The sequence below is a fragment of the Xyrauchen texanus genome, chromosome 10 (genome assembly GCF_025860055.1).
Source record: "Xyrauchen texanus isolate HMW12.3.18 chromosome 10, RBS_HiC_50CHRs, whole genome shotgun sequence".
NCBI classification, from domain to species: Eukaryota; Metazoa; Chordata; class Actinopteri; order Cypriniformes; family Catostomidae; genus Xyrauchen; species Xyrauchen texanus.
The window spans coordinates 5,396,684-5,417,541 of record NC_068285.1 but is presented as its reverse complement, the minus strand read 5'-3'; the positions used below and the strand labels follow the sequence as shown (position 1 = coordinate 5,417,541).

General features: G+C 41.5%; 2 protein-coding genes and 1 non-coding gene across 8 annotated transcripts in view; 2 read left to right on the top strand and 1 right to left on the bottom strand.

Annotated features, from left to right (window-relative positions):
• Positions 1 to 11,238: 11,238 nt before the first annotated feature.
• Positions 11,239 to 11,310, bottom strand: trnaw-cca (transfer RNA tryptophan (anticodon CCA)). The gene has a single exon. It is a non-coding gene; the product is annotated as a tRNA-Trp (tRNA).
• Positions 11,311 to 12,414: 1,104 nt separating this feature from the next.
• On the top strand, positions 12,415 to 19,543 carry LOC127650415 (heterogeneous nuclear ribonucleoprotein R-like). 3 transcript variants are annotated; one of them, XM_052135844.1, is made up of 11 exons: positions 12,415 to 12,517; positions 13,455 to 13,612; positions 15,996 to 16,114; positions 16,281 to 16,388; positions 16,590 to 16,703; positions 16,792 to 16,968; positions 17,113 to 17,248; positions 17,325 to 17,530; positions 17,627 to 17,776; positions 17,871 to 17,992; positions 18,122 to 19,542. In XM_052135844.1, the coding sequence occupies exons 2-11, from the start codon at positions 13,459 to 13,461 to the stop codon at positions 18,729 to 18,731; spliced, it is 1,896 nt and encodes a 631-aa protein (XP_051991804.1). In that variant the 5' UTR covers positions 12,415 to 12,517; positions 13,455 to 13,458; the 3' UTR covers positions 18,732 to 19,542. The 3 variants fall into 3 exon arrangements, with proteins under 3 accessions (XP_051991804.1, XP_051991805.1, XP_051991806.1); XM_052135845.1 differs by having other exon boundaries at positions 12,450 to 12,591; XM_052135846.1 differs by lacking the exons at positions 12,415 to 12,517; positions 13,455 to 13,612 and having other exon boundaries at positions 16,019 to 16,151; positions 18,122 to 19,543.
• Positions 19,544 to 20,170: 627 nt separating this feature from the next.
• Positions 20,171 to 20,858, top strand: part of LOC127650452 (dnaJ homolog subfamily C member 8-like) — an 11,978-nt gene continuing 11,290 nt past the window's right edge. For 3 of the 4 annotated variants that reach the window (XM_052135897.1, XM_052135895.1, XM_052135894.1), the window contains exon 1: positions 20,205 to 20,408. The gene's annotated coding sequence lies outside the window, so the exon portion shown is untranslated. The other variant, XM_052135898.1, reaches the window with a different exon arrangement.

The following is a 20,858-nucleotide window of genomic DNA, read 5'->3' as shown; positions in this document are numbered from 1 at the left end:
TTGCATCTTTAATGCGGTTATATTTCATGCGTTACATCTTTAACTCTTCTGAGAGCTTTTCCAAGACATTCTGCTCCATTTTCTCTCTTTCATTCATGTTCACTGTCTCATATGTATATCATTCTCACATCATTTAGTTTCTGTGAATGTTGTATATTGTATTGGAATAATTTCATATATATTATATTTAATGCGTTGCATCTTTAATGCTGTTATATTTAATGCGTTGCATTACATCTTTAATGCGGTTATATTTAATGCATTACGTCTTTAATGCAGTTATATTTAATTAATCTGCTTAACAGTTTAGTGCTTTAGCCACTACACCACCACCACGCCACTGTGAGTTGTGTGACTGTCCCGATCTAAGGGGGAGAGATTGAAACTGCACCGGCTGATACACACTCTGTCACGGGACACTCATCACTCGAGCGCACATGCTTAATGCAGCTGGATTATAACATGACTCTTATTGAATCATAATATATAATAGAGTCAGTGTGTGTTTCTTATCATGATCGTCAATACGCAGATTTATTAATAAGAGAGAGGTTTTGTGAGTTAAAGATGGACTGAAGTGAACAGAAAGGTGTGTGTTTCCCATTGTGTGTTTGTCACCCCAAGGATTATCACTACCTGTTTCAGGCCTTCACATCTGCACAGATCTGCCTTCAGGTTCAACACCATCATCGAGTCTGGGTGTCTGTGACACCTTTAAAACAATGTACTGCAGAAGAAATGTTTTTATCTGACAATGTTGAATATAATATACAAATATTTTAAAATATGTAAAAATCCTTTGAAAAAGATGCATTGACCCGAGAAGCAGCATATCAGATATTTAGACTTTCAGAGAATAGATCTTGAATATAAATATATTTAGTCTTTACTGCACTCACAGAAGTATAAGTGAAACAATACACTTATATTCAAAATACACTTGTATTTAAGATAAATTCTCTTAAAGCAAGTCTTATATGTTGCTGCTCAAGTAAATGTTTCTTGTTTTAAGGATTTTTAGACTATTTTAAATGTAAAACAAGACAAAAACGCTTGATAACAGGATCTTTAGCAGTGAATTTCTTTACTGAATTAATCTTAATAAAAAGTATTTTCCCTTTAATTCAGTGAATGTCATTTAGAGATATTCTTAAAAGATGATTATGTGCTCTTTATTGTTAATAAGCACGTTTAATACAACCTTTTAAGTCAGGCATGAGCTGAATAATCGGTTAAGAGCTCATGATTCACCGTTACAATAATCGCAGAATAGTCGAATAATCGTCCTAATAATCGTTCGATTAATCGATTATCAAAATAATCGTTAGTTGCAGCCCTAGTCTTTATGTGTCAGGCATCTCTAAACTTCATTTTGTGTTTGTGAACTGTGTTGCTCAGCCATCATCGTCATGGCAACGTAAAGCATCCAGCCTCTTCTTTGCATGCAGGTTACTATGGTAACACATGCTGCATCCCTTCGTCTGTGCTGCATCCCTTCATCTGTGCTCAATGCCAGGCACTTTGGGAGTGGTGGTGGCGGCGGCGTAGTGGCTAAAGCACAGGGGCTGTTAATCAGAAGGTCCTTTGTTCAAACCCCACGGCCATCACCATTGTGCCCTTGAGCAAGGCACTTAATTCCAGGTTGTTCCAGGGGGATTGTCCCTGTAATAATTGCACTGTAAGTCGCTTTGGGTAAAAGCGTCTGCCAAATGCATAAATGTAAATGTTTGAGCATCATTGAACATCTCTCATGTTCTGTAAGAGCTTTTGATCGCAAATACTGTAGCAGCATCACAATGTCTGAGGCACATTAGCACCAACCCCGCAGGAGTGTGTGCAGGAACACTCGGCCAATCACAAACAGCCAGCAGGGGGCAGAACTTTGTTTGGCTGTTTTGGGTGTGTATGTGTGTTATGTGTTTACCTCCATAGTGTCCATCAGCTCTGACTGTGACCCTGTGTGAGAGAGGTCAGTAGGTCAGGATGGTCGCGGGTTCAACAGTTATAAAATGTCACACTGTGTTTCTGAGGTCAATCAAATCACTTTATTGTCACTCAACCACATACACAAGTGCAACAGTGTGTGAAAGTCTTGGGTGCAGGTCCAAGCAACATAGCAGTCATGACAGTGATGAGACTTTTTACAATAAACATCAGATTACACAACACAGTTTACAAAACTAATATACACATAAAGACTGGTGTTTCTAGCAGGCTTCTTTACTAGTATTAACTACCTAACAAGACTTCCTTTGTCAACCAGTGTCATCAAAAAGACCTTGCTGGCGACCAGCTTCACCTCAGGGCCCAGGGTTTGATGAGAAACCTCAAGAGTGTAATTTCAAGTTTTGACGCTTACTACCACCCCTGGAGTCACGAGTTCAAATCCAGGGCATCCTGAGTGACTCCAGTCAGGTCTCCTTAGCAACCAAATTGTCCCGGTTGCTAGGGAGGGTAGAGTCACATGGGTTAACCAAATTGTCCCGGTTGCTAGGGAGGGTAGAGTCACATGGGGTAACCTCCTCGTGGTGGTGATTAGTGGTTGTCTCAATGGGGCGTGTGGTGAGTTGTGTGTGGATTGTGGAGAGTAGCATGAGCCTCCACATGCTGTGCGTCTCAGCGGTGTCATGCACAACGAGTCACGTGATAAGATGCGCCGATTGACATCTCAGAAGCGGACGCAACTGATAATTGTCCTCCGTAATGACTTAATTAATTTCTTTAGTGATAAAATTGAACTATGCATCCATCTGTCACAGCAGCCCAGAAGACTCAAATGATTTACTATGAGCAACTTCAATCCTTCCATGTGACAGGTCATGAAGAGCTAACAAACATCAAAAGCAACAACATGTTTGTTAGATCCAATACCAACTAAGCTCTTAAAAGAGGTATCTCGTGTAACCTCAGAACCTCTTCTTAATATCATTAACTCCTCGCTATGCTTAGGACATGTCCCAAGAAACTTTAAAATGGCAATTATCAAACCGCTTATTAAGAAGCCACAACTTGATCCTGGAGAACTTGCTAATTATAGACCGATTTCAAATCTCCCGTTTATGTCAGAAATACTAGAAAAGGTAGTATCCTCCCAAATATGTTCATTTCTACAGAGAAATAGTATATACAAAGAATTTCAATCAGGATTTAGGCCTCATCACAGTACAGAGACTGCACTTATCAGAGTTACACATGACTCTTATCATCTGATCGCGGCTGCATTTCTCTTCTAGTGCTTTTAGATCTTAGTGAGGTTATAGATCTTAAATAGGTTATATTTAATGCGTCGCATCTTTAATGCGGTTATATTTAATGCGTCGCATCTTTAATGCGGTTATATTTAATGCGTTGCATCTTTAATGCTGTTATATTTAATGCGTCTCATCTTTAATGCGGTTATATTTAATGCATCGCATCTTTAGTGCTGTTATGTTTATTGCGTTCCATCTTTAATGCGGTTATATTTAATGCGTTGCATCTTTAATGCGGTTATATTTAATGCAGTTATCTTTAATGCGGTTATATTTAATGCAGTTATATTTAACGTGTTACATCTTTAATGTGGTTATGCATTACATCTTTAATGCGGTTATATTTAATGCATTACGTCTTTAATGCGGTTATATTTAATTAGATGCATTCGACACGATAGATCACAACATTCTCTTGAATAGGCTGGAGAATTATGTTGAGTCTGTGGAGTTGCATTAGCATGGTTTAGGTCATATTTAGCAGACCGCTACCACTTTGTCTATGTAAATGAGAAATTGTCAAACCAAACAAAAGTAAAGTATGGAGTGCCACAGGGATCAGTTTTAGGGCCTCTGCTTTTCTCCATGTATATGCTTCCCCTGGGAGATATTATCAGGAATCGTGGAATAAGTTTCCACTGCTATGCTGACGATACACAACTTTATATTTCTTCAAAACCTGATGAGATATCACAATTCTCTAAATTAGCAGAGTGTATCAATTAAATAAAAGATTGGATGGCCAGAAATAAATAAAACTATTTTTTATTCCAATAATTATCAAAACTTAATTACTACCAAATTGATTTAGACTCATTACAACTTCATTGCTATGACGACGTAGCGCCACAAACCCAAATGTTACTGTAAAAATAGTGATTTAAGCAACTTTATAGCTCAAATAATACTAACGTTTTAACAGAAGAATTAATGTAAGTGCTTTTATAAAATTATCAGCGTCACATTTCTGCCTTTTAACCTCCAAAGAACGACCCCATTGACTTCCATTGTAAGAGTCCCACTGGAACTGGATTATTCTTTACTTAAAGAGAAGGAGTGCATTTGTGCAGTAATCAGCAGTGTGACACACATGCTGTCGATTGAGCTTGTGTTGATCCTAGAAGATTTAATAGAATCATGAACATTCAGTTCCTCTGTCGGTACACTGCAAACAACAGAAGATCCCGCATCAGCAATATTCACGTCTGATCCCGCCTGCAGGGAATGTTCCTGTAATGCACAGGAGTTCTGTCATGCAATCTATTGAGACTCTTCACATTTCAGTGTGTACATTCACTTCCGGCATGTTTTCTCTACAGGGTTTATGTAAGGACTGATAGGATGACCTCACCTTTATCGCTCTGAAGACAGCGGTTGCCAGGAGACCATTCCCATTGGCCACTGCAGAAGTGGAACAGCAAGGGGGAAAGAGAACATGTAATGTCTTCCGGAAGCCCATATAAAGCCACCGGATGCTCTCCGAGTTCTGGAAGAGAAAAGTTTGACCCAGTTGCTGCTGCAGAGAACTTCAGACGCTATAGTGAATCAGTATAACGATTAACAACACAGGCGGTGTTCACCTTTATATTTTAACATGAATACAAACTGTACATTATTTTATTGTTGTTGTGCTTTTATTGTCTGAAGCTGTTTTGGTGTATTTGATGTAAGATCACATGTATTGATTATTATTAATGACGGTTCATGATCAGTTCACTTGAGCTGCTGAAATCACTGACATAAGGTCAGACATGTTTCATCATTATTCCTCTGTGCAGAAAGGATGTGAATCCTTTTCTTTGTGTGCTAGAATCAGGAATGTTTCATGGATGTGTTCTGTTGGGAACACTGCCCTCTCCTGATCAGAACAGCCCATTTCCCCTGGACGTTTTGGGCTGTCGTGTGTACTTCACTAGTGACCGCCCTGAAGACCACTGACCGGGACATGCGACACATATTCCTTATCTTAACCAGTCGTGTGTACTTCACTAGTGACCGCCCTGAAGACCACTGACCGGGACATGCGACACATATTCCTTATCTTAACCAGTCGTGTGTACTTCACTAGTGACCGCCCTGAAGACCACTGCCCGGGACATGCGACATATTCCTTATCTTAACCAGTCGTGTGTACTTCACTAGTGACCACCCTGAAGACCACTGACCGGGACATGCGACACATATTCCTTATCTTAACCAGTCGTGTGTACTTCACTAGTGACCGCCCTGAAGACCACTGACCGGGACATGCGACACATATTCCTTATCTTAACCAGTCGTGTGTACTTCACTAGTGACCACCCCGAAGACCACTGCCCGGGACATGCGACACATATTCCTTATCTTAACCAGTCGTGTGTACTTCACTAGTGACGGCCCCGAAGACCACTGACCGGGACATGCTACACATATTCCTTATCTTAACCAGTCGTGTGTACTTCACTAGTGACCGCCCCGAAGACCACTGCCCGGGACATGTGACACATATTCCTTATCTTAACCAGTCATGTGTACTTCACTAGTGACCGCCCTGAAGACCACTGCCCGGGACATGCGACACATATTCCTTATCTTAACCAGTCGTGTGTACTTCACTAGTGACCGCCCTGAAGACCACTGACCGGGACATGCGACACATATTCCTTATCTTAACCAGTCGTGTGTACTTCACAAGTGACCGCCCTGAAGACCACTGACCGGGACATGCGACACATATTCCTTATCTTAACCAGTCGTGTGTACTTCACTAGTGACCGCCCTGAAGACCACTGACCGGGACATGCGACACATATTCCTTATCTTAACCAGTCGTGTGTACTTCACTAGTGACCGCCCTGAAGACCACTGACCGGGACATGCGACACATATTCCTTATCTTAACCAGTCGTGTGTACTTCACTAGTGACCGCCCTGAAGACCACTGCCCGGGACATGCGACACATATTCCTTATCTTAACCAGTCGTGTGTACTTCACTAGTGACCGCCCTGAAGACCACTGCCCGGGACATGCGACACATATTCCTTATCTTAACCAGTCGTGTGTACTTCACTAGTGACCGCCCCGAAGACCACTGACCGGGACACGCGACACATATTCCTTATCTTAACCAGTCGTGTGTACTTCACTAGTGACCGCCCTGAAGACCACTGCCCGGGACATGCGACACATATTCCTTATCTTAACCAGTCGTGTGTACTTCACTAGTGACCGCCCCGAAGACCACTGACCGGGACACGCGACACATATTCCTTATCTTAACCAGTCGTGTGTACTTCACTAGTGACGGCCCCGAAGACCACTGCCCGGGACACGCGACACATATTCCTTATCTTAACCAGTCGTGTGTACTTCACTAGTGACGGCCCTGAAGACCACTGACCGGGACACGCGACACATATTCCTTATCTTAACCAGTCGTGTGTACTTCACTAGTGACCGCCCTGAAGACCACTGACCGGGACATGCGACACATATTCCTCATCTTAACCAGTCGTGTGTACTTCACTAGTGACCGCCCTGAAGACCACTGACCGGGACATGCGACACATATTCCTCATCTTAACCAGTCCTGTGTACTTCACTAGTGACCGCCCTGAAGACCACTGCCCGGGACATGCGACACATATTCCTCATCTTAACCAGTCGTGTGTACTTCACTAGTGACCGCCCTGAAGACCACTGCCCGGACATGCGACACATATTCCTCATCTTAACCAGTCGTGTGTACTTCACTAGTGACCGCCCTGAAGACCACTGCCCGGACATGCGACACATATTCCTCATCTTAACCAGTCGTGTGTACTTCACTAGTGACCGCCCTGAAGACCACTGCCCGGGACATGCGACACATATTCCTTATCTTAACCAGTCGTGTGTACTTCACTAGTGACCGCCCTGAAGACCACTGACCGGGACATGCGACACATATTCCTTATCTTAACCAGTCGTGTGTACTTCACTAGTGACCGCCCTGAAGACCACTGCCCGGGACATGCGACACATATTCCTTATCTTAACCAGTCGTGTGTACTTCACTAGTGACCGCCCTGAAGACCACTGCCCGGGACATGCGACACATATTCCTCATCTTAACCAGTCGTGTGTACTTCACTAGTGACCGCCCTGAAGACCACTGCCCGGGACATGCGACACATATTCCTTATCTTAACCAGTCGTGTGTACTTCACTAGTGACCGCCCTGAAGACCACTGCCCGGGACATGCGACACATATTCCTTATCTTAACCAGTCGTGTGTACTTCACTGTAAAGTTCAGATGTGTAAGAAACTTCAGCTTCACTTTGCCAATGAAAATGTCAAAAGTGCAAGGGGTTGTGGGTAACTTGGCGCTCCATTCACTCACCTTCAAATGCATCCGCGGGGGTGAGGCCTTTCATAGCTGGTATTCCCAACATGCGCCGGGCTTGAATAATTAATGAGCTTCATGGTTTTACTTTTTGTAAGTTGATTTACTCTGTTTTTATTGTTTGGTAACTTCTTGTTTTGTGAAGTCTGATATTCATTTTAACTAATAATTATCTGTTCATGCTAAAACATATATATACTGTATATATATATATAAAAATAAAAATAAATGTTCTGTCATCATTTACTCACCCTCATGCTGTTCCAGATGTGTGACTTTCTTTCTTCTGCAGAACACAAATTAAGATGTTTAGAAGAATATTTCAGCTCTGTTGGTTCATATAATGCAAGTGAATGGTGACCAGAACTTTGAAGCTCTAAAAAGCACATAAAGGCAGCATAAAAGTAATCCATAAGACTCCAGTGGTTTAATCCATGTCTTCAGAAGTGATATGATAGGTGTGGGTGAGAAACAGATCAATATTTAAGTCATCATCTACTATAAATCTACACTTTCATTTTCACATATGACTCCAGTGGTTTAATCCATGTCTTCAGAAGTGATTTGATAGGTGTGAGTGAGAAACAGATCAATATTTAAGTCATCATCTACTATAAATCTCCACTTTCACTTTCACTTGAGACTCCAGTGGTTTAATCCATGTCTTCAGAAGAGATTTGATAGGTGTGAGTGAGAAACAGATCAATATTTAAGTCATCATGTACTATAAATCTACACTTTCACTTTCACTTGAGACTCCAGTGGTTTAATCCATGTCTTCAGAAGTGATTTGATAGGTGTGAGTGAGAAACAGATCAATATTTAAGTCATCATCTACAATAAATCTACACTTTCACTTTCACATAGGATTCCAGTGGTTTAATCCATGTCTTCAGAAGCTGATATGATAGGTGTGGGTGAGAAACAGATCAATATTTAAGTCATCATGTATTATAAATCTACACTTTCACTTTCACATATGACTCCAGTGGTTTAATCCATGTCTTCAGAAGTGATATGATAGGTGTGGGTGAGAAACAGATCAATATTTAAGTCATTATCTACTATAAATCTACACTTTCACTTTCACATATGACTCCAGTGGTTTAATCCATGTCTTCAGAAGTGATATGATAGGTGTGGGTGAGAAACAGATCAATATTTAAGTCATTTTCTACTATAAATCTACACTTTCACTTTCACATAAGACTCCAGTGGTTTAATCCATGTCTTCAGAAGTGATATGATAGGTGTGGGTGAGAAACAGATCAATATTTAAGTCATTATCTACTATAAATCTACACTTTCACTTTCACATATGACTCCAGTGGTTTAATCCATGTCTTCAGAAGTGATATGATAGGTGTGGTTGAGAAACAGATCAATATTTAAGTCATTATCTACTATAAATCTACACTTTCACTTTCACTTGAGACTCCAGTGGTTTAATCCATGTCTTCAGAAGAGATTTGATAGGTGTGAGTGAGAAACAGATCAATATTTAATTCATCATCTACTATAAATCTACACTTTCATTTTCACATAAGACTCCAGTGGTTTAATCCATGTCTTTAGGAGTGATATGATAGGTGTGGGTGAGAAACAGATCAATATTGAAGTCATTTTATACTATAAATCTACACTTTCACTTTCACATAAGACTCCAGTGGTTTAATCCATGTCTTCAGAAGTGATATGATAGGTGTGGGTGAGAAACAGATCAATATTTAAGTCATCATCTACTATAAATCTACACTTTCACTTTCACATAAGACTCCAGTGGTTTAATCCATGTCTTCAGAAGTGATATGATAGGTGTGGGTGAGAAACAGATCAATATTTAAGTCATCATCTACTATAAATCTACACTTTCACTTTCACATAAGACTCCAGTGGTTTAATCCATGTCTTCAGAAGTGATATGATAGCTGTGGGTGAGAAACAGATCAATATTTAAGTAATTTTATACTATAAATCTACACTTTCACTTTCACATAAGACTCCAGTGGTTTAATCCATGTCTTCAGAAGTGATATGATAGGTGTGGGTGAGAAACAGATCAATATTTAAGTCATCATCTACTATAAATCTACACTTTCACTTTCACATAAGACTCCAGTGGTTTAATCCATGTCTTCAGAAGTGATATGATAGGTGTGGGTGAGAAACAGATCAATATTTAAGTCATCATCTACTATAAATCTACACTTTCACTTTCACATAAGACTCCAGTGGTCTAATCCATGTCTTCAGAAGTGATATGATAGGTGTGGGTGAGAAACAGATCAATATTTAAGTAATTTTATACTATAAATCTACACTTTCACTTTCACATAAGACTCCAGTGGTTTAATCCATGTCTTCAGAAGTGATATGATAGGTGTGGGTGAGAAATAGATCAATATTTAAATCCTTTTCAACTACAAAACTCCACATTTGACCAGCCTTGACCAGTAGGTGGCGATATGCATAAAGAATACGAATCGCCAAAAAACTAAAAAAGAAGAATGTGAAAGTGAAAGAGGAGATTTATGGTCAAAATTGACTTAAATATTGATCTGTTTCTCACCCACAGCTATCATATCACTTCTGAAGACATGGATTCTGAATCCCTCTGGATTTTCCTATTGGTTTTTTAATGGCAGTTTTAAATTTTTCTCCCCTTTTCTCCCAATTTAGCACGCCCAATTCCCAATGCACTCTGAGTACTTGTGGTGGCGTAGTGACTCGCCTCAATCCGGGTGTCGGAGGATGAATTTCAGTTGCCTCCGCGCATCTCATCACGTGACTTGTTGAGTGTGTTACCGTGGAGACGTAGCGTGTGTGGAGGCTTCACGCTATTCTCCGCGGCATCCACTCACAACTCACCACACGCCCCACCGAGAGCGAGAACCACATTATAGTGACCACGAGGAGGTTACCCCATGTGACTCTACCCTCCCTAGCAACCGGCCAATTTGGTTGCTTAGGAGACCTGGCTGGAGTCACTCACCACACGCCCCACCGAGAGCGAGAACCACATTATAGCGACCACGAGGAGGTTACCCCATGTGACTCTACCCTCCCTAGCAACCGGGCCAATTTGGTTGCTAAGGAGACCTGACTGGAGTCACTCAGCACGCCCTGAATTCAAACTCACGACTCCAGCGGTGATAGTCAGCGTCAGTACAGAGCTGAAATATTCTTCTAAACATCTTCATTTGTGTTCAGCAGAAGAAAGAAAGTATCTGGAACAGCATGAGGGTGAGTCAATTATGACAGAATCTTTATTTTTGGGTGAACTGTCCCTTTAAAGTTCCCCTCAATAGTGAAACCAACAGATAAGAATATAAACATAATAAGAACCAATGTAAGAAATATATTTTATTATATTATAATAAAATATATTATTATATTAAGGATTATATATTACGATATTATAATATTATTTAGTTTAGAGATTGGTAAATCTTTTGCCTTTTGAGCATTAATTATCTGTGTCTGCTGTTGTCTTAAAACATCTGATGTGGAGATATATCATTTGCTCAGTCTGGAGGGATGTTTCTCATATTTCTTTAGGCTTCTGTGATGTTTTTTTCTGTTATTTGTGATGTTTTTTCTGTTATAAATAAAATAATATTTGACCCCGACGTGATTTGAACACGCAACCTTCTGATCTGGAGTCAGACGCGCTACCGTTGCGCCACGAGGTCTTCATGTGCTTCGATTAGAAAAAAATATATTATATTAGCATGTCCTTTTTAATTTGACAAAATAAATAAAAAATATTTGAATACTATTAAACTAGCTTTTGGATTACTATAACTGTACGACAATATATTTAGCTCTTGATTGACAGCTGAACAAAATAAACGTCATTATAACCCCGCCCACACGTGACGTATGCGCGCTCACAGCTAGCGGTCTGAAAAACTCTTAAAGAAGAAACTAAATATAGTGTTACAACTAATACCAATACTTAATGTTTTTTAAAAATGCTAAATGATCTTGTATACATGAAAACATAAACGACCCAATGGGTATTTTTGGAATTTTCCACAGTCCAAATATATTCATCGTTTTGTATTCATTCACATCTTTATTTCTGTATATTTTAAACTGTTAATTTCCATATGTATTACTTTCATTCGTTTATTTCCGTACTTCGTTTTCCATTTATTTCTAAAAACCATAAAATATGTATTTAATTTAAAACAAAAATTAAGCGGTGTTTCTGGACTCGACCAGAGATGATTTAGCAGAGACGGGCCACTTCTATTGAAATCAATGGGAGACATTGGAACACTCAATGCATGCGCATTAGCTATACAAGCCGGGCATTTTCTAGTGTAATATGAGATCAAGAAGCACATTTTATGATTCCAGTATTGTCAGATTGTATTGCTGATTTGAAATATTTTCTTTGATCGTATTTTCGAGATTTTGTTCTTTCTCCATTAAAGTTGATAGGAGCGGCACTGAAATATCCTCCCGAGAGCGTCCCAAACATGAGCGACAGATTAGATTAATTTTCCAATGTTATCGACACACAATCAAATAAACATTATGTTGTCTATGTACTGTATATTGAATGCAGTTAATTCTAATTTAAGCAGCGATAACCATTATTTTTTTAAAAAACGATAAAACTTATTGACTTTTCAAAATCATGTATTTGCCCTTTTATTTAATTATTTAATTATTTATTTTTGGCATTTCTACTTACTGTCATTGCTGAAAGTGCAAAACCTTTTATTTGTCAGTTGGAGGCGTGCTCGAGCTGTGCGTGCGCGCTCTCGCGTCCCGTACGCTGCGACGCAGCCGGTCCGCCACGCGAGGAAGTGGCGCTGTTGTTTGAGCGACGGGATTGTCTCGTTGTGTCTCGTGGGTTCGTCCGGAGAGATTTTCTACTGTGTTTCGGTGAGTATAGCCGTTCATGAACCGGGACTGAGCGCGCTCAACAGCTCTCACGCCGTCCGGTGATCATAATCGCGGTGAGTGTGCGCGGCGGGCGGGTTATTTGGCGGGGTTGGACTGTGGCTGTCTCGCGCTGCTGTTGCTGTAGGCCGCGCGCGCGGGAATCTCAAGTCTGTCCGATTTGTTGGGTTAACGGATTTTATCGGTGAGCAGCGGCGGGAGTGACGGGTAACGGACGTCATATGTTGGCAATAGATCAGTAACTGGCACATTTGAGCGCGAATATATAAACATACACGCGCGTTAGCATTGTGTGTTGCTAGCCTCATGCGCGAGGGGGCGGAACACTCTGTGTTTGTTTGTTTGTGTGAGTGAGAGATTATATGTTTTATATGTTGTTTTAAAAAGCTTTGGCAATAGAAAATGTACTTTTGTCATGCCAATAAAGCAAATTGAATTGAGAGACACACCAATTACTGCTTTAATGTACTTCATTCACAGTACTTTTATTCTCTTATGTTCATAATGTCCTGTTAAATGCTTATTTTATTTTATATTGTATAGTGTATATTGTTATTATAGTTTTTATTTGTTAGTTTTATTATTATTATTTGTCTTGTCATTATCTGTTTTGTGTATTAATGCTTTGGCAATATTGTATGTAAACACAATAATGCCAATAAAGTACTTTTAAATAAAAAATTGAGAGAGAGAGTGTGTGTTTGTTTGTCTGTGTGTGTGAATTTGATTCATTGTATTTATCACGTTACAGTAATTTGGGTCTCTTATGCTGTTTACAAGGGAGAGAATATTAGAAATTTCTTTGTGTTTTTAGCTTGGTTTAATCAAATAATTTTAGTGAATAAATGTTTATTTTTATTATAGATCAAACTGAAGTGTTATATTTATAAGTAATGCATGCCCTGTGTGTGTGTGTTAGAGTAATGGCTGCTGAGGTGAATGGCAGCTCTGGAGTGTTGAAAGAAGACGAGGAGCCCATGGAGGTGACCGCCGCTCACACAGAGAATTATCAGACGCTGCTGGACGCTGGACTGCCCCAGAAGGTGGCCGAGAGCCTGGACAACATCTTTCAGACCGGTGAGTCCTCCTGCTGGATCGGTCAGTGCTTTGAACGGTCTGTCTGGACCTTAAGATGCTGTACTGTTCCTGAGACACAGTGATGTTCATCTAGAGCTGAAGTCAGAAGTTTACACACACTTAGGTTGAAGACATTAAAACGGTAACGCACTCAACAAGTCACGTGATAAGATGCGCGGATTGACAGGCTCAGACATGGAGGCAACTGAGATTCGTCCTCCACCACCTGGATTGAGGCGATTCACTACGCCACCACAAGGACTTGGGAATTGGGCGTTACAAATTAGGGAGAAATTGAGAGAAGAAAAATATAAATAATATATATATATTAGGGCTGCACGATTTGGACAAAAAGACATATTGCAATTATTTTGAAAAATTTTGTGATTGCGATTATGATGTTTTCCACATGTTCGACTGCAGAAAGGCTGCTGGGGATTTCACACTTGAACCCTCTTAAAAAGAACCAAACTGAGACCTTTTTTCAGTTCAACCACAAACAAATAAATATATAGACAGTGAAACAAAGTCTTCTTAAAATCCAAATGTTTCCCGTCCACCATGTACCCGTTTTTGTCCATTTTGTGACCGGATCTCAGCCCACTAATCATCATTATTTTTTGAAACAGTCAAATTGAATATTAGGGATGCTCCAATCAGGATTTTAACATCCGATACGATCTCCAATTTTCTTTTCATCTCATCAAGTGTCTGGACTCTACAGGTGTTACTGTTAATGCTGTTTGCTCAACAATCATTTAATAAAGATGTTTGAATTATTCTGCGTTATTATTATGATACCTGTGCCTTGCGGAGACTGAGATGCTGCTACCGCAGATAATAATAATAAACGCTTCATGCAGGACGCGCCAGTTTAGTGTAAATAAATAGTTTAGAGCACATAAACAAACTGAACTCAGCACTTCTGTTACTGTAAGCATGAGCGGGAGTTGTGGAGCACAGAACCGCTCTGAAAACACTGCAATAATGCGCTAATTTAATATAGACTGAACGGAGCAGCACAAATACAATTTGAAGAGAGCAGACTATTTATTTAATTAAATCACAGCCTTTGCAATTTAATAATCGCACAAGGTCATATCGCGGTTTCAATTTTATTTTGATTAACTGTGCAGCCCTAATATATATATATATATATAACTATTGTTTACAGACAGATTGTTTCACTTTTAATTGACTATATCACTATTCCAGCGAGTCAGAAATTTACATACACTAAGTTAACTGTGCCTTTAAGCAGCTTGTAAAATTATGTCAAGCCTTTTAGACAATTAGGCTAAATAAGGCAAGTATAAACGCAATGTGTCCACACAGTCATCACACCGCTCAGGAAGGAGACGCATTCTGTCTCCTAGAGATGAACGTAGTTTGTGTGAAAAGTGCAAATCAATCCCAGAACAACAGCAAAGGACCTTGTGAAGATGCTGGAGGAAACAGGTGGACGAGTATCTAGATCCACAGCAAAACCAGTCCTATATGGACATCACCTGAAAGACTCAGCAAGGAAGAAGCCGCTGCTCCAAAACCACCATAAACAAGCCAGAATACAGTTTGTAAGTGCACATGGGGACAAAGATCTGACTTTAGGAGAAATGTCCTCTGGTCTGATCTGTTTGGCCGTAATGAGCATCGTTATGTTTGGAGGGAAAAGGGTGAAGAACAGCATCCCAACAGTGAAGCATGGGGGTGCAGCATCATGTTGTGGGGGTGTTTGCTGCAGGAGGGACTGGTGCACTTCACTAAATAGATGATGACATCATGAGGAAGGAACATTATGTGGATATATTGAAGCAACATCTCAAGACATCAGACAGGAAGTTAAAGCCCGTCACAAATGGGTCTTCCAAATGGACAATGACCCCAAGCACACCTCCAGAGTTGTGGCAAAATGGCTTAAGGGCAACAAAGTCAAGATATTGGAGCGGCATCACAGAGTCCTGACCTCAATCCGATAGAAGATCTGTGGGCAGAACTGAAACGGTGTGTGCGAGCACGAGTCTGGAGGAACGGTACAAAATTCCAGCAACTTATTGTGAGAAGCTTGTGGAAGGATCCCCAAAACATTTGACCCAAGTTAAACCATTTAAAAGCAATGAAACCAAATACTAACAAAGTGTGTGTGAACTTCTGACCCACTGGGAATGTGTTGAAATAAATAAAAGCTGAAATCGTTCTCTCTGCTATTATTCTGACATTTCCCATTCTTAAAATAAAGTGATCCGAACTGATCTAAGACAGGGAATGTTTCCTACCATTAAATGTAAACTGAGGATGAGTATTTAAATGTGTTTTTGAAGGGCTTCATAGAGGATAGCAGTAGTGTGCCCCCTGTGGTTGGCACTGAATGCGTTTGTGTGTTCAGGTTTGGTGGCGTACGTTGATCTGGACGAGCGAGCGCTTGACGCTCTGCGTGAGTTTAATGAAGAAGGCGCTCTGTCAGTGCTGCAGCAGTTCAAAGAGTCCGACCTCTCACACGTGCAGGTGAAACACAACAACAGCAGTGTTGGGAATGATTTAAGTATGTCCTGATCAACCTGTGCCTTATTTACTCAACATGCAAGATGAGTGCTTTACTGTGATACAGAAATAAACGCTTGTTCCTCGTGAGCGGTTACTACAGAGAGCACTTATATGTGATTGTTTACAGAATAAGAGCGCTTTCCTGTGTGGGGTGATGAAGACGTACAGACAGAGAGAAAAACAGGGTAATAAAGTTCAAGAGTCGACTAAAGGCCCAGATGAGACCAAGATAAAGGTAAGAATCAGTGGAAATTCATACAATTAGACATTATATAGATTTGCGTGGGAACCCTGTCACTATGTCAGCGGTCCCGTCAACATCAGTTTAAGATGAGTTGTGTGTAAGAACTGTGTTTTCCACTCAACATAATGCTTTGATTTACTGGGCTTCACTGATCCTGTCTCATTTTGATGACATCATTTCCTGGATCCACAGGCTCTGCTGGAGAGGACGGGATACACTCTAGACGTCACCACCGGTCAGAGGAAATACGGCGGCCCTCCTCCAGAGGAAGTGTTCACGGGGCCCCAGCCGGGCATCGGCACCGAGGTCACACTCTTATTCTCAGTTCAACACCGTTTTCTTATTATATTCTGATGAAGAGTGTTTGAAGTGACACCTGTGTGCGTTTCTGCAGGTGTTTGTGGGTAAGATCCCACGTGACCTGTACGAGGACGAGCTGGTGCCGCTGTTTGAGAAGGCCGGTCCCGTATGGGATCTGAGGTTAATGATGGACCCGCTCACCGGTCAGAACCGCGGCTATGCCTTCATCACCTTCTGTGGCAAAGATGCCGCGCTGGAAGCGGTTAAACTGGTGTGTGTCTGCCAACATACAGCCACATTTCACTCTGAAGGCTATTTTAGGACCATTTCCAACAATCCTTGTGTAACTGTAAGGAGAATTACTGAGGATAAATAACAATTACATAATTGTGTCTGTGTGTTTCCTCTTCATCAGTGTGACAACTACGAGATTCGGTCGGGGAAATATCTGGGCGTGTGCATCTCTGTGGCCAACAATCGCCTCTTCGTCGGATCAATTCCAAAGAACAAGACCCGGGACAGTATTCTGGAAGATTTCGGCAAAGTTACAGGTCAGAAACACGAACTGAATGTTTGGTGTGGAGGAGCTTCCCCCGACTGAGGCTGACATACATGTGTGTGTTTCAGAGGGTTTGCAGGAAGTGATTTTGTACACGCAGCCGGACGATAAGAAGAAGAATCGCGGTTTCTGTTTTCTGGAATATGAAGATCATAAATCAGCGGCTCAGGCGCGCCGCAGGCTCATGAGTGGGAAGGTGAAGGTTTGGGGGAACCCTGTTACCGTGGAGTGGGCCGACCCGGTGGCAGAGCCTGACCCAGAGGTTATGGCAAAGGTCAGTGACGGTGTCCGTACACACATGTTGTTCCGTTAATGTAGAAGAACGCTCTAGTGGATCGAGGGTGACCTGTTAGTGTGTTTGTGTCTTCAGGTGAAGGTGTTGTTTGTGCGTAAACTGGCCTCACCGGTCACAGAGGAGTTACTGGAGAAAACGTTCTCTCAGTTTGGGAAACTGGAGCGAGTCAAGAAGCTTAAAGACTACGCGTTTGTTCACTTCGAGGAGCGAGATGCTGCAGTCAAGGTACAACACTCACCTGAAGTGCTGATGTCACACAGATCATGAACAGATGCTGATCTCTTCACGTCTTTAACTGCACATTTGTGTTGTCTGTCAGGCGATGCAGGAGATGAACGGTAAAGAACTTTGCGGTGAGCATATCGAGATTGTCCTGGCGAAACCTCCAGATAAGAAGAGGAAAGAACGACAGGCTGCACGACAAACCACCAGAAACACGGGGTGAGACGCACACGCATGATCCAGCTCACGTTTCACCTCAAAAATCTGAATCTGGGTTTCATTTCCTTTATGCAAAGTATTTTTGCTCTACACAGCTGTGTGCTCATTGTGTTTGTCTCACCTGTGCAGGTATGATGACTATTATTACTACCCTCCCCCTCGCATGCCTCCTCCGGGGCGCGGCCGTGGGCGTGGGGGACGTGGGGGCTACTCCTATCCCCCTGATTACTACGGGTATGAGGAATACTATGACGACTACTATGGTTATGATTACCATGACTACCGTGGTGGCTATGACGACCCGTATTACGCTTATGATGATGGATACGCCATGAGGGGGCGGGGCATTCGAGGCAGCCGCGGAGCTCCACCGCCTCCCCGGGCACGTGCGGCTCCTCCGGCGCGCGGCAGGGGCGGCTATCCTCCGAGGGGCGGGGCTCCTATGAGCGCGGGTCGCGGTGGGCGTGGGGCTCGTGGGGGGCCCTTTCAGCCTATGAGGGGCCGCGGCACTCGAGGGCTCCGGGGGAACCGTGGAGGGAACGTTGGCGGTAAGAGGAAGGCGGACATATTTAACCAGCCAGACTCCAAACGCCGCCAGACCACCAACCAGCAAAACTGGGGCTCACAGCCCATCGCCCAGCAACCGCTGCAGCAGAGCTCCGACTACCCCGGTAACTACGGTTACAGCAATGACGCGCTTGAGTTCTCCCAAGATTCCTACGGCCAGCAGTGGAAGTAGAACCGCGATTATCGACGTCTCCACAAGGTATACGACAGTAAAACCACATCGAAACACCAACCCACCCTCCTCCTGATAATCAAGACCTGTGATTGGCCAGCAGTGTTTGTTTGACTTTTATATTATCCTCCAATCTCCTTCTGTCCGTTGCCCTTTATTGACTTCACACATCCTGAATGGCTGAAGAGCAGAATGTATCCGACCGCCCCCGAGCTTTACTCTTGTGCTCCGACACGAGCGGGACGTTTGTCTTTAACAGACCACTTTTATTCCTACATCCTCAGTTGTTTTAAAGTCAACATGAACATTTTAAAGAAGACACTGATACTTCCAAACAAACAGATGTGTGAGAGGACGTTAAATCATGAAATTACCTTCCTCTCTTTCCCTCTGTCTCTCTCTCTCTCTCTCTCTCAGTACTAGTGGCGTAGGGATTTGCTTGTAAATAATGGCTGTTGACTAGAGCTTCATTTTCAACATTTTTTCTTGTCTTTTTTTTTTGCAGACGTGGAGAAAAGAATCCACAAGAAGGAAAAAAGGTTTTGTAGCAGGAGTGTTGTTAAAAATGTCTGTTTAGCATTTCTAGAAGTAGTTGAATTGTGTTTTTTAAAAAACTGATGTACTGATATTATAAACTTTTTTGGGGGGGATTTTTTGGTGAGGGTTTGGTCTGGCTTACCTTAAAAGCTACGGCCGGCTGGTCAGGTGTTTGTATTTATAACTTTTATTTTTTGTTCAGTTTCATTAAAACTCAGTCGAGCAGCTTCCACTGCTTGAAGGAGCTTTAGATGTGTGATCACGAGTGTCGTCATTCTGCAACATTGAGTCTTTAATGTTCTTCTACAGGAACACATCCTCAGAGAAACGCTCACATACCTGACCGAAGTGTCCTGGTGTTTCTGTAATGCAACACACATTTCACCCACTTCACTGCAAAACTCAAATGTGACTGGTGAAAGATATTAATCTGTCACTTAAGAATGAGAATAGTGCTCTAATATTTGTAATAGTCTCTATTAAAAGCAAACATCTTCCCATTTTGCCAGCAAGTCCATGCTCTATTATACATTTACTGTCATTAAATCACTTACTGACCACATCTGTGGAAAGATATACACAATATTATAACTCCGTTACTATAACGACATTACGCCTCAAACTCTAAAAAGACAGTTTAAATAACTCTACAGTAAGTAAATGTTAATGATATGCGAGTAAGAATTAAATTATAAGCTTCACATTTCGTCCTTTAAACTTTCCACTGGAACACACATTTGCGCTTTTTTGAAAGGAAAAAAAGGGGCCGAATTCAAACATAAATTAATATAATTATTGTAGTAATCAACGGACATGCCATAAAGTTGAACAAAACAGTCTCTGATTAAACACGCCCCCGCTTTCCAAAACCCCGCCCTCTAAAGACGCGCACGCGCAGAGATGAAATAGGAGAACTCGCAGGTAAGATAATAAATTCATTTGATGACAGCAAACCCGACACAGACCTTGTACAAGTACTATGACGCGATGTTTCTAAATCAGCGTTCTCACGTGACAAACTGTCTGACGCTCTCGAGTTTCCTTTTGCCCATATATTGCTGCCCCGCGAGCGCGCAGATTGATTGACAGGCAGAAAGGCCGTCTCCATTTACTTGATCCAGCAACGACCATTTCAGACGAGTAAGTCATTTAGTTTTCATTAGCTGACGTGCTATTTTATATAAACATGTTCATATTTTACTAGTGGGACTGTTTCCAGACAGGGTTCAAAGTATTGACATTTGAAATATGTCCTAATAAGATGGTGGTGGTGTAGTGGTCTAAACCACATAACTGGTAATCAGACGGTTGCTGGTTCGATCCCCACAGCCACCACCATTGTGTCCTTGAGTAAGGCACTTAACTCCAGGTTGCTCCGGGGGGATTGTCCCTGTAATAAGTGCACTGTAAGTCACTTTGGATAAAAGCGTCTGCCAAATGTGTAAATGTAATAAGCACGTTTTAGTTACATTTAAATACATTTAAAGCAGGTATTTAAATTGTATGCTGTATGATATAAATATGATATGTAATATGATATAAAAATAATATGAATGTTTAGATTATATTTTAACGTGTTTATGCTGCCTC

Coding starts and splice junctions, on each gene's coding strand:
- LOC127650415 (XM_052135844.1), top strand. CDS start 13,459: ATGGCTGCTGAGGTGAATGGCAGCTCTGGAGTGTTGAAAGAAGACGAG. Junction 17,777..17,870: donor AGCGAGATGCTGCAGTCAAG/GTACAACACTCA, acceptor GTTGTCTGTCAG/GCGATGCAGGAGATGAACGG. Junction 17,993..18,121: donor CAAACCACCAGAAACACGGG/GTGAGACGCACA, acceptor TCACCTGTGCAG/GTATGATGACTATTATTACT.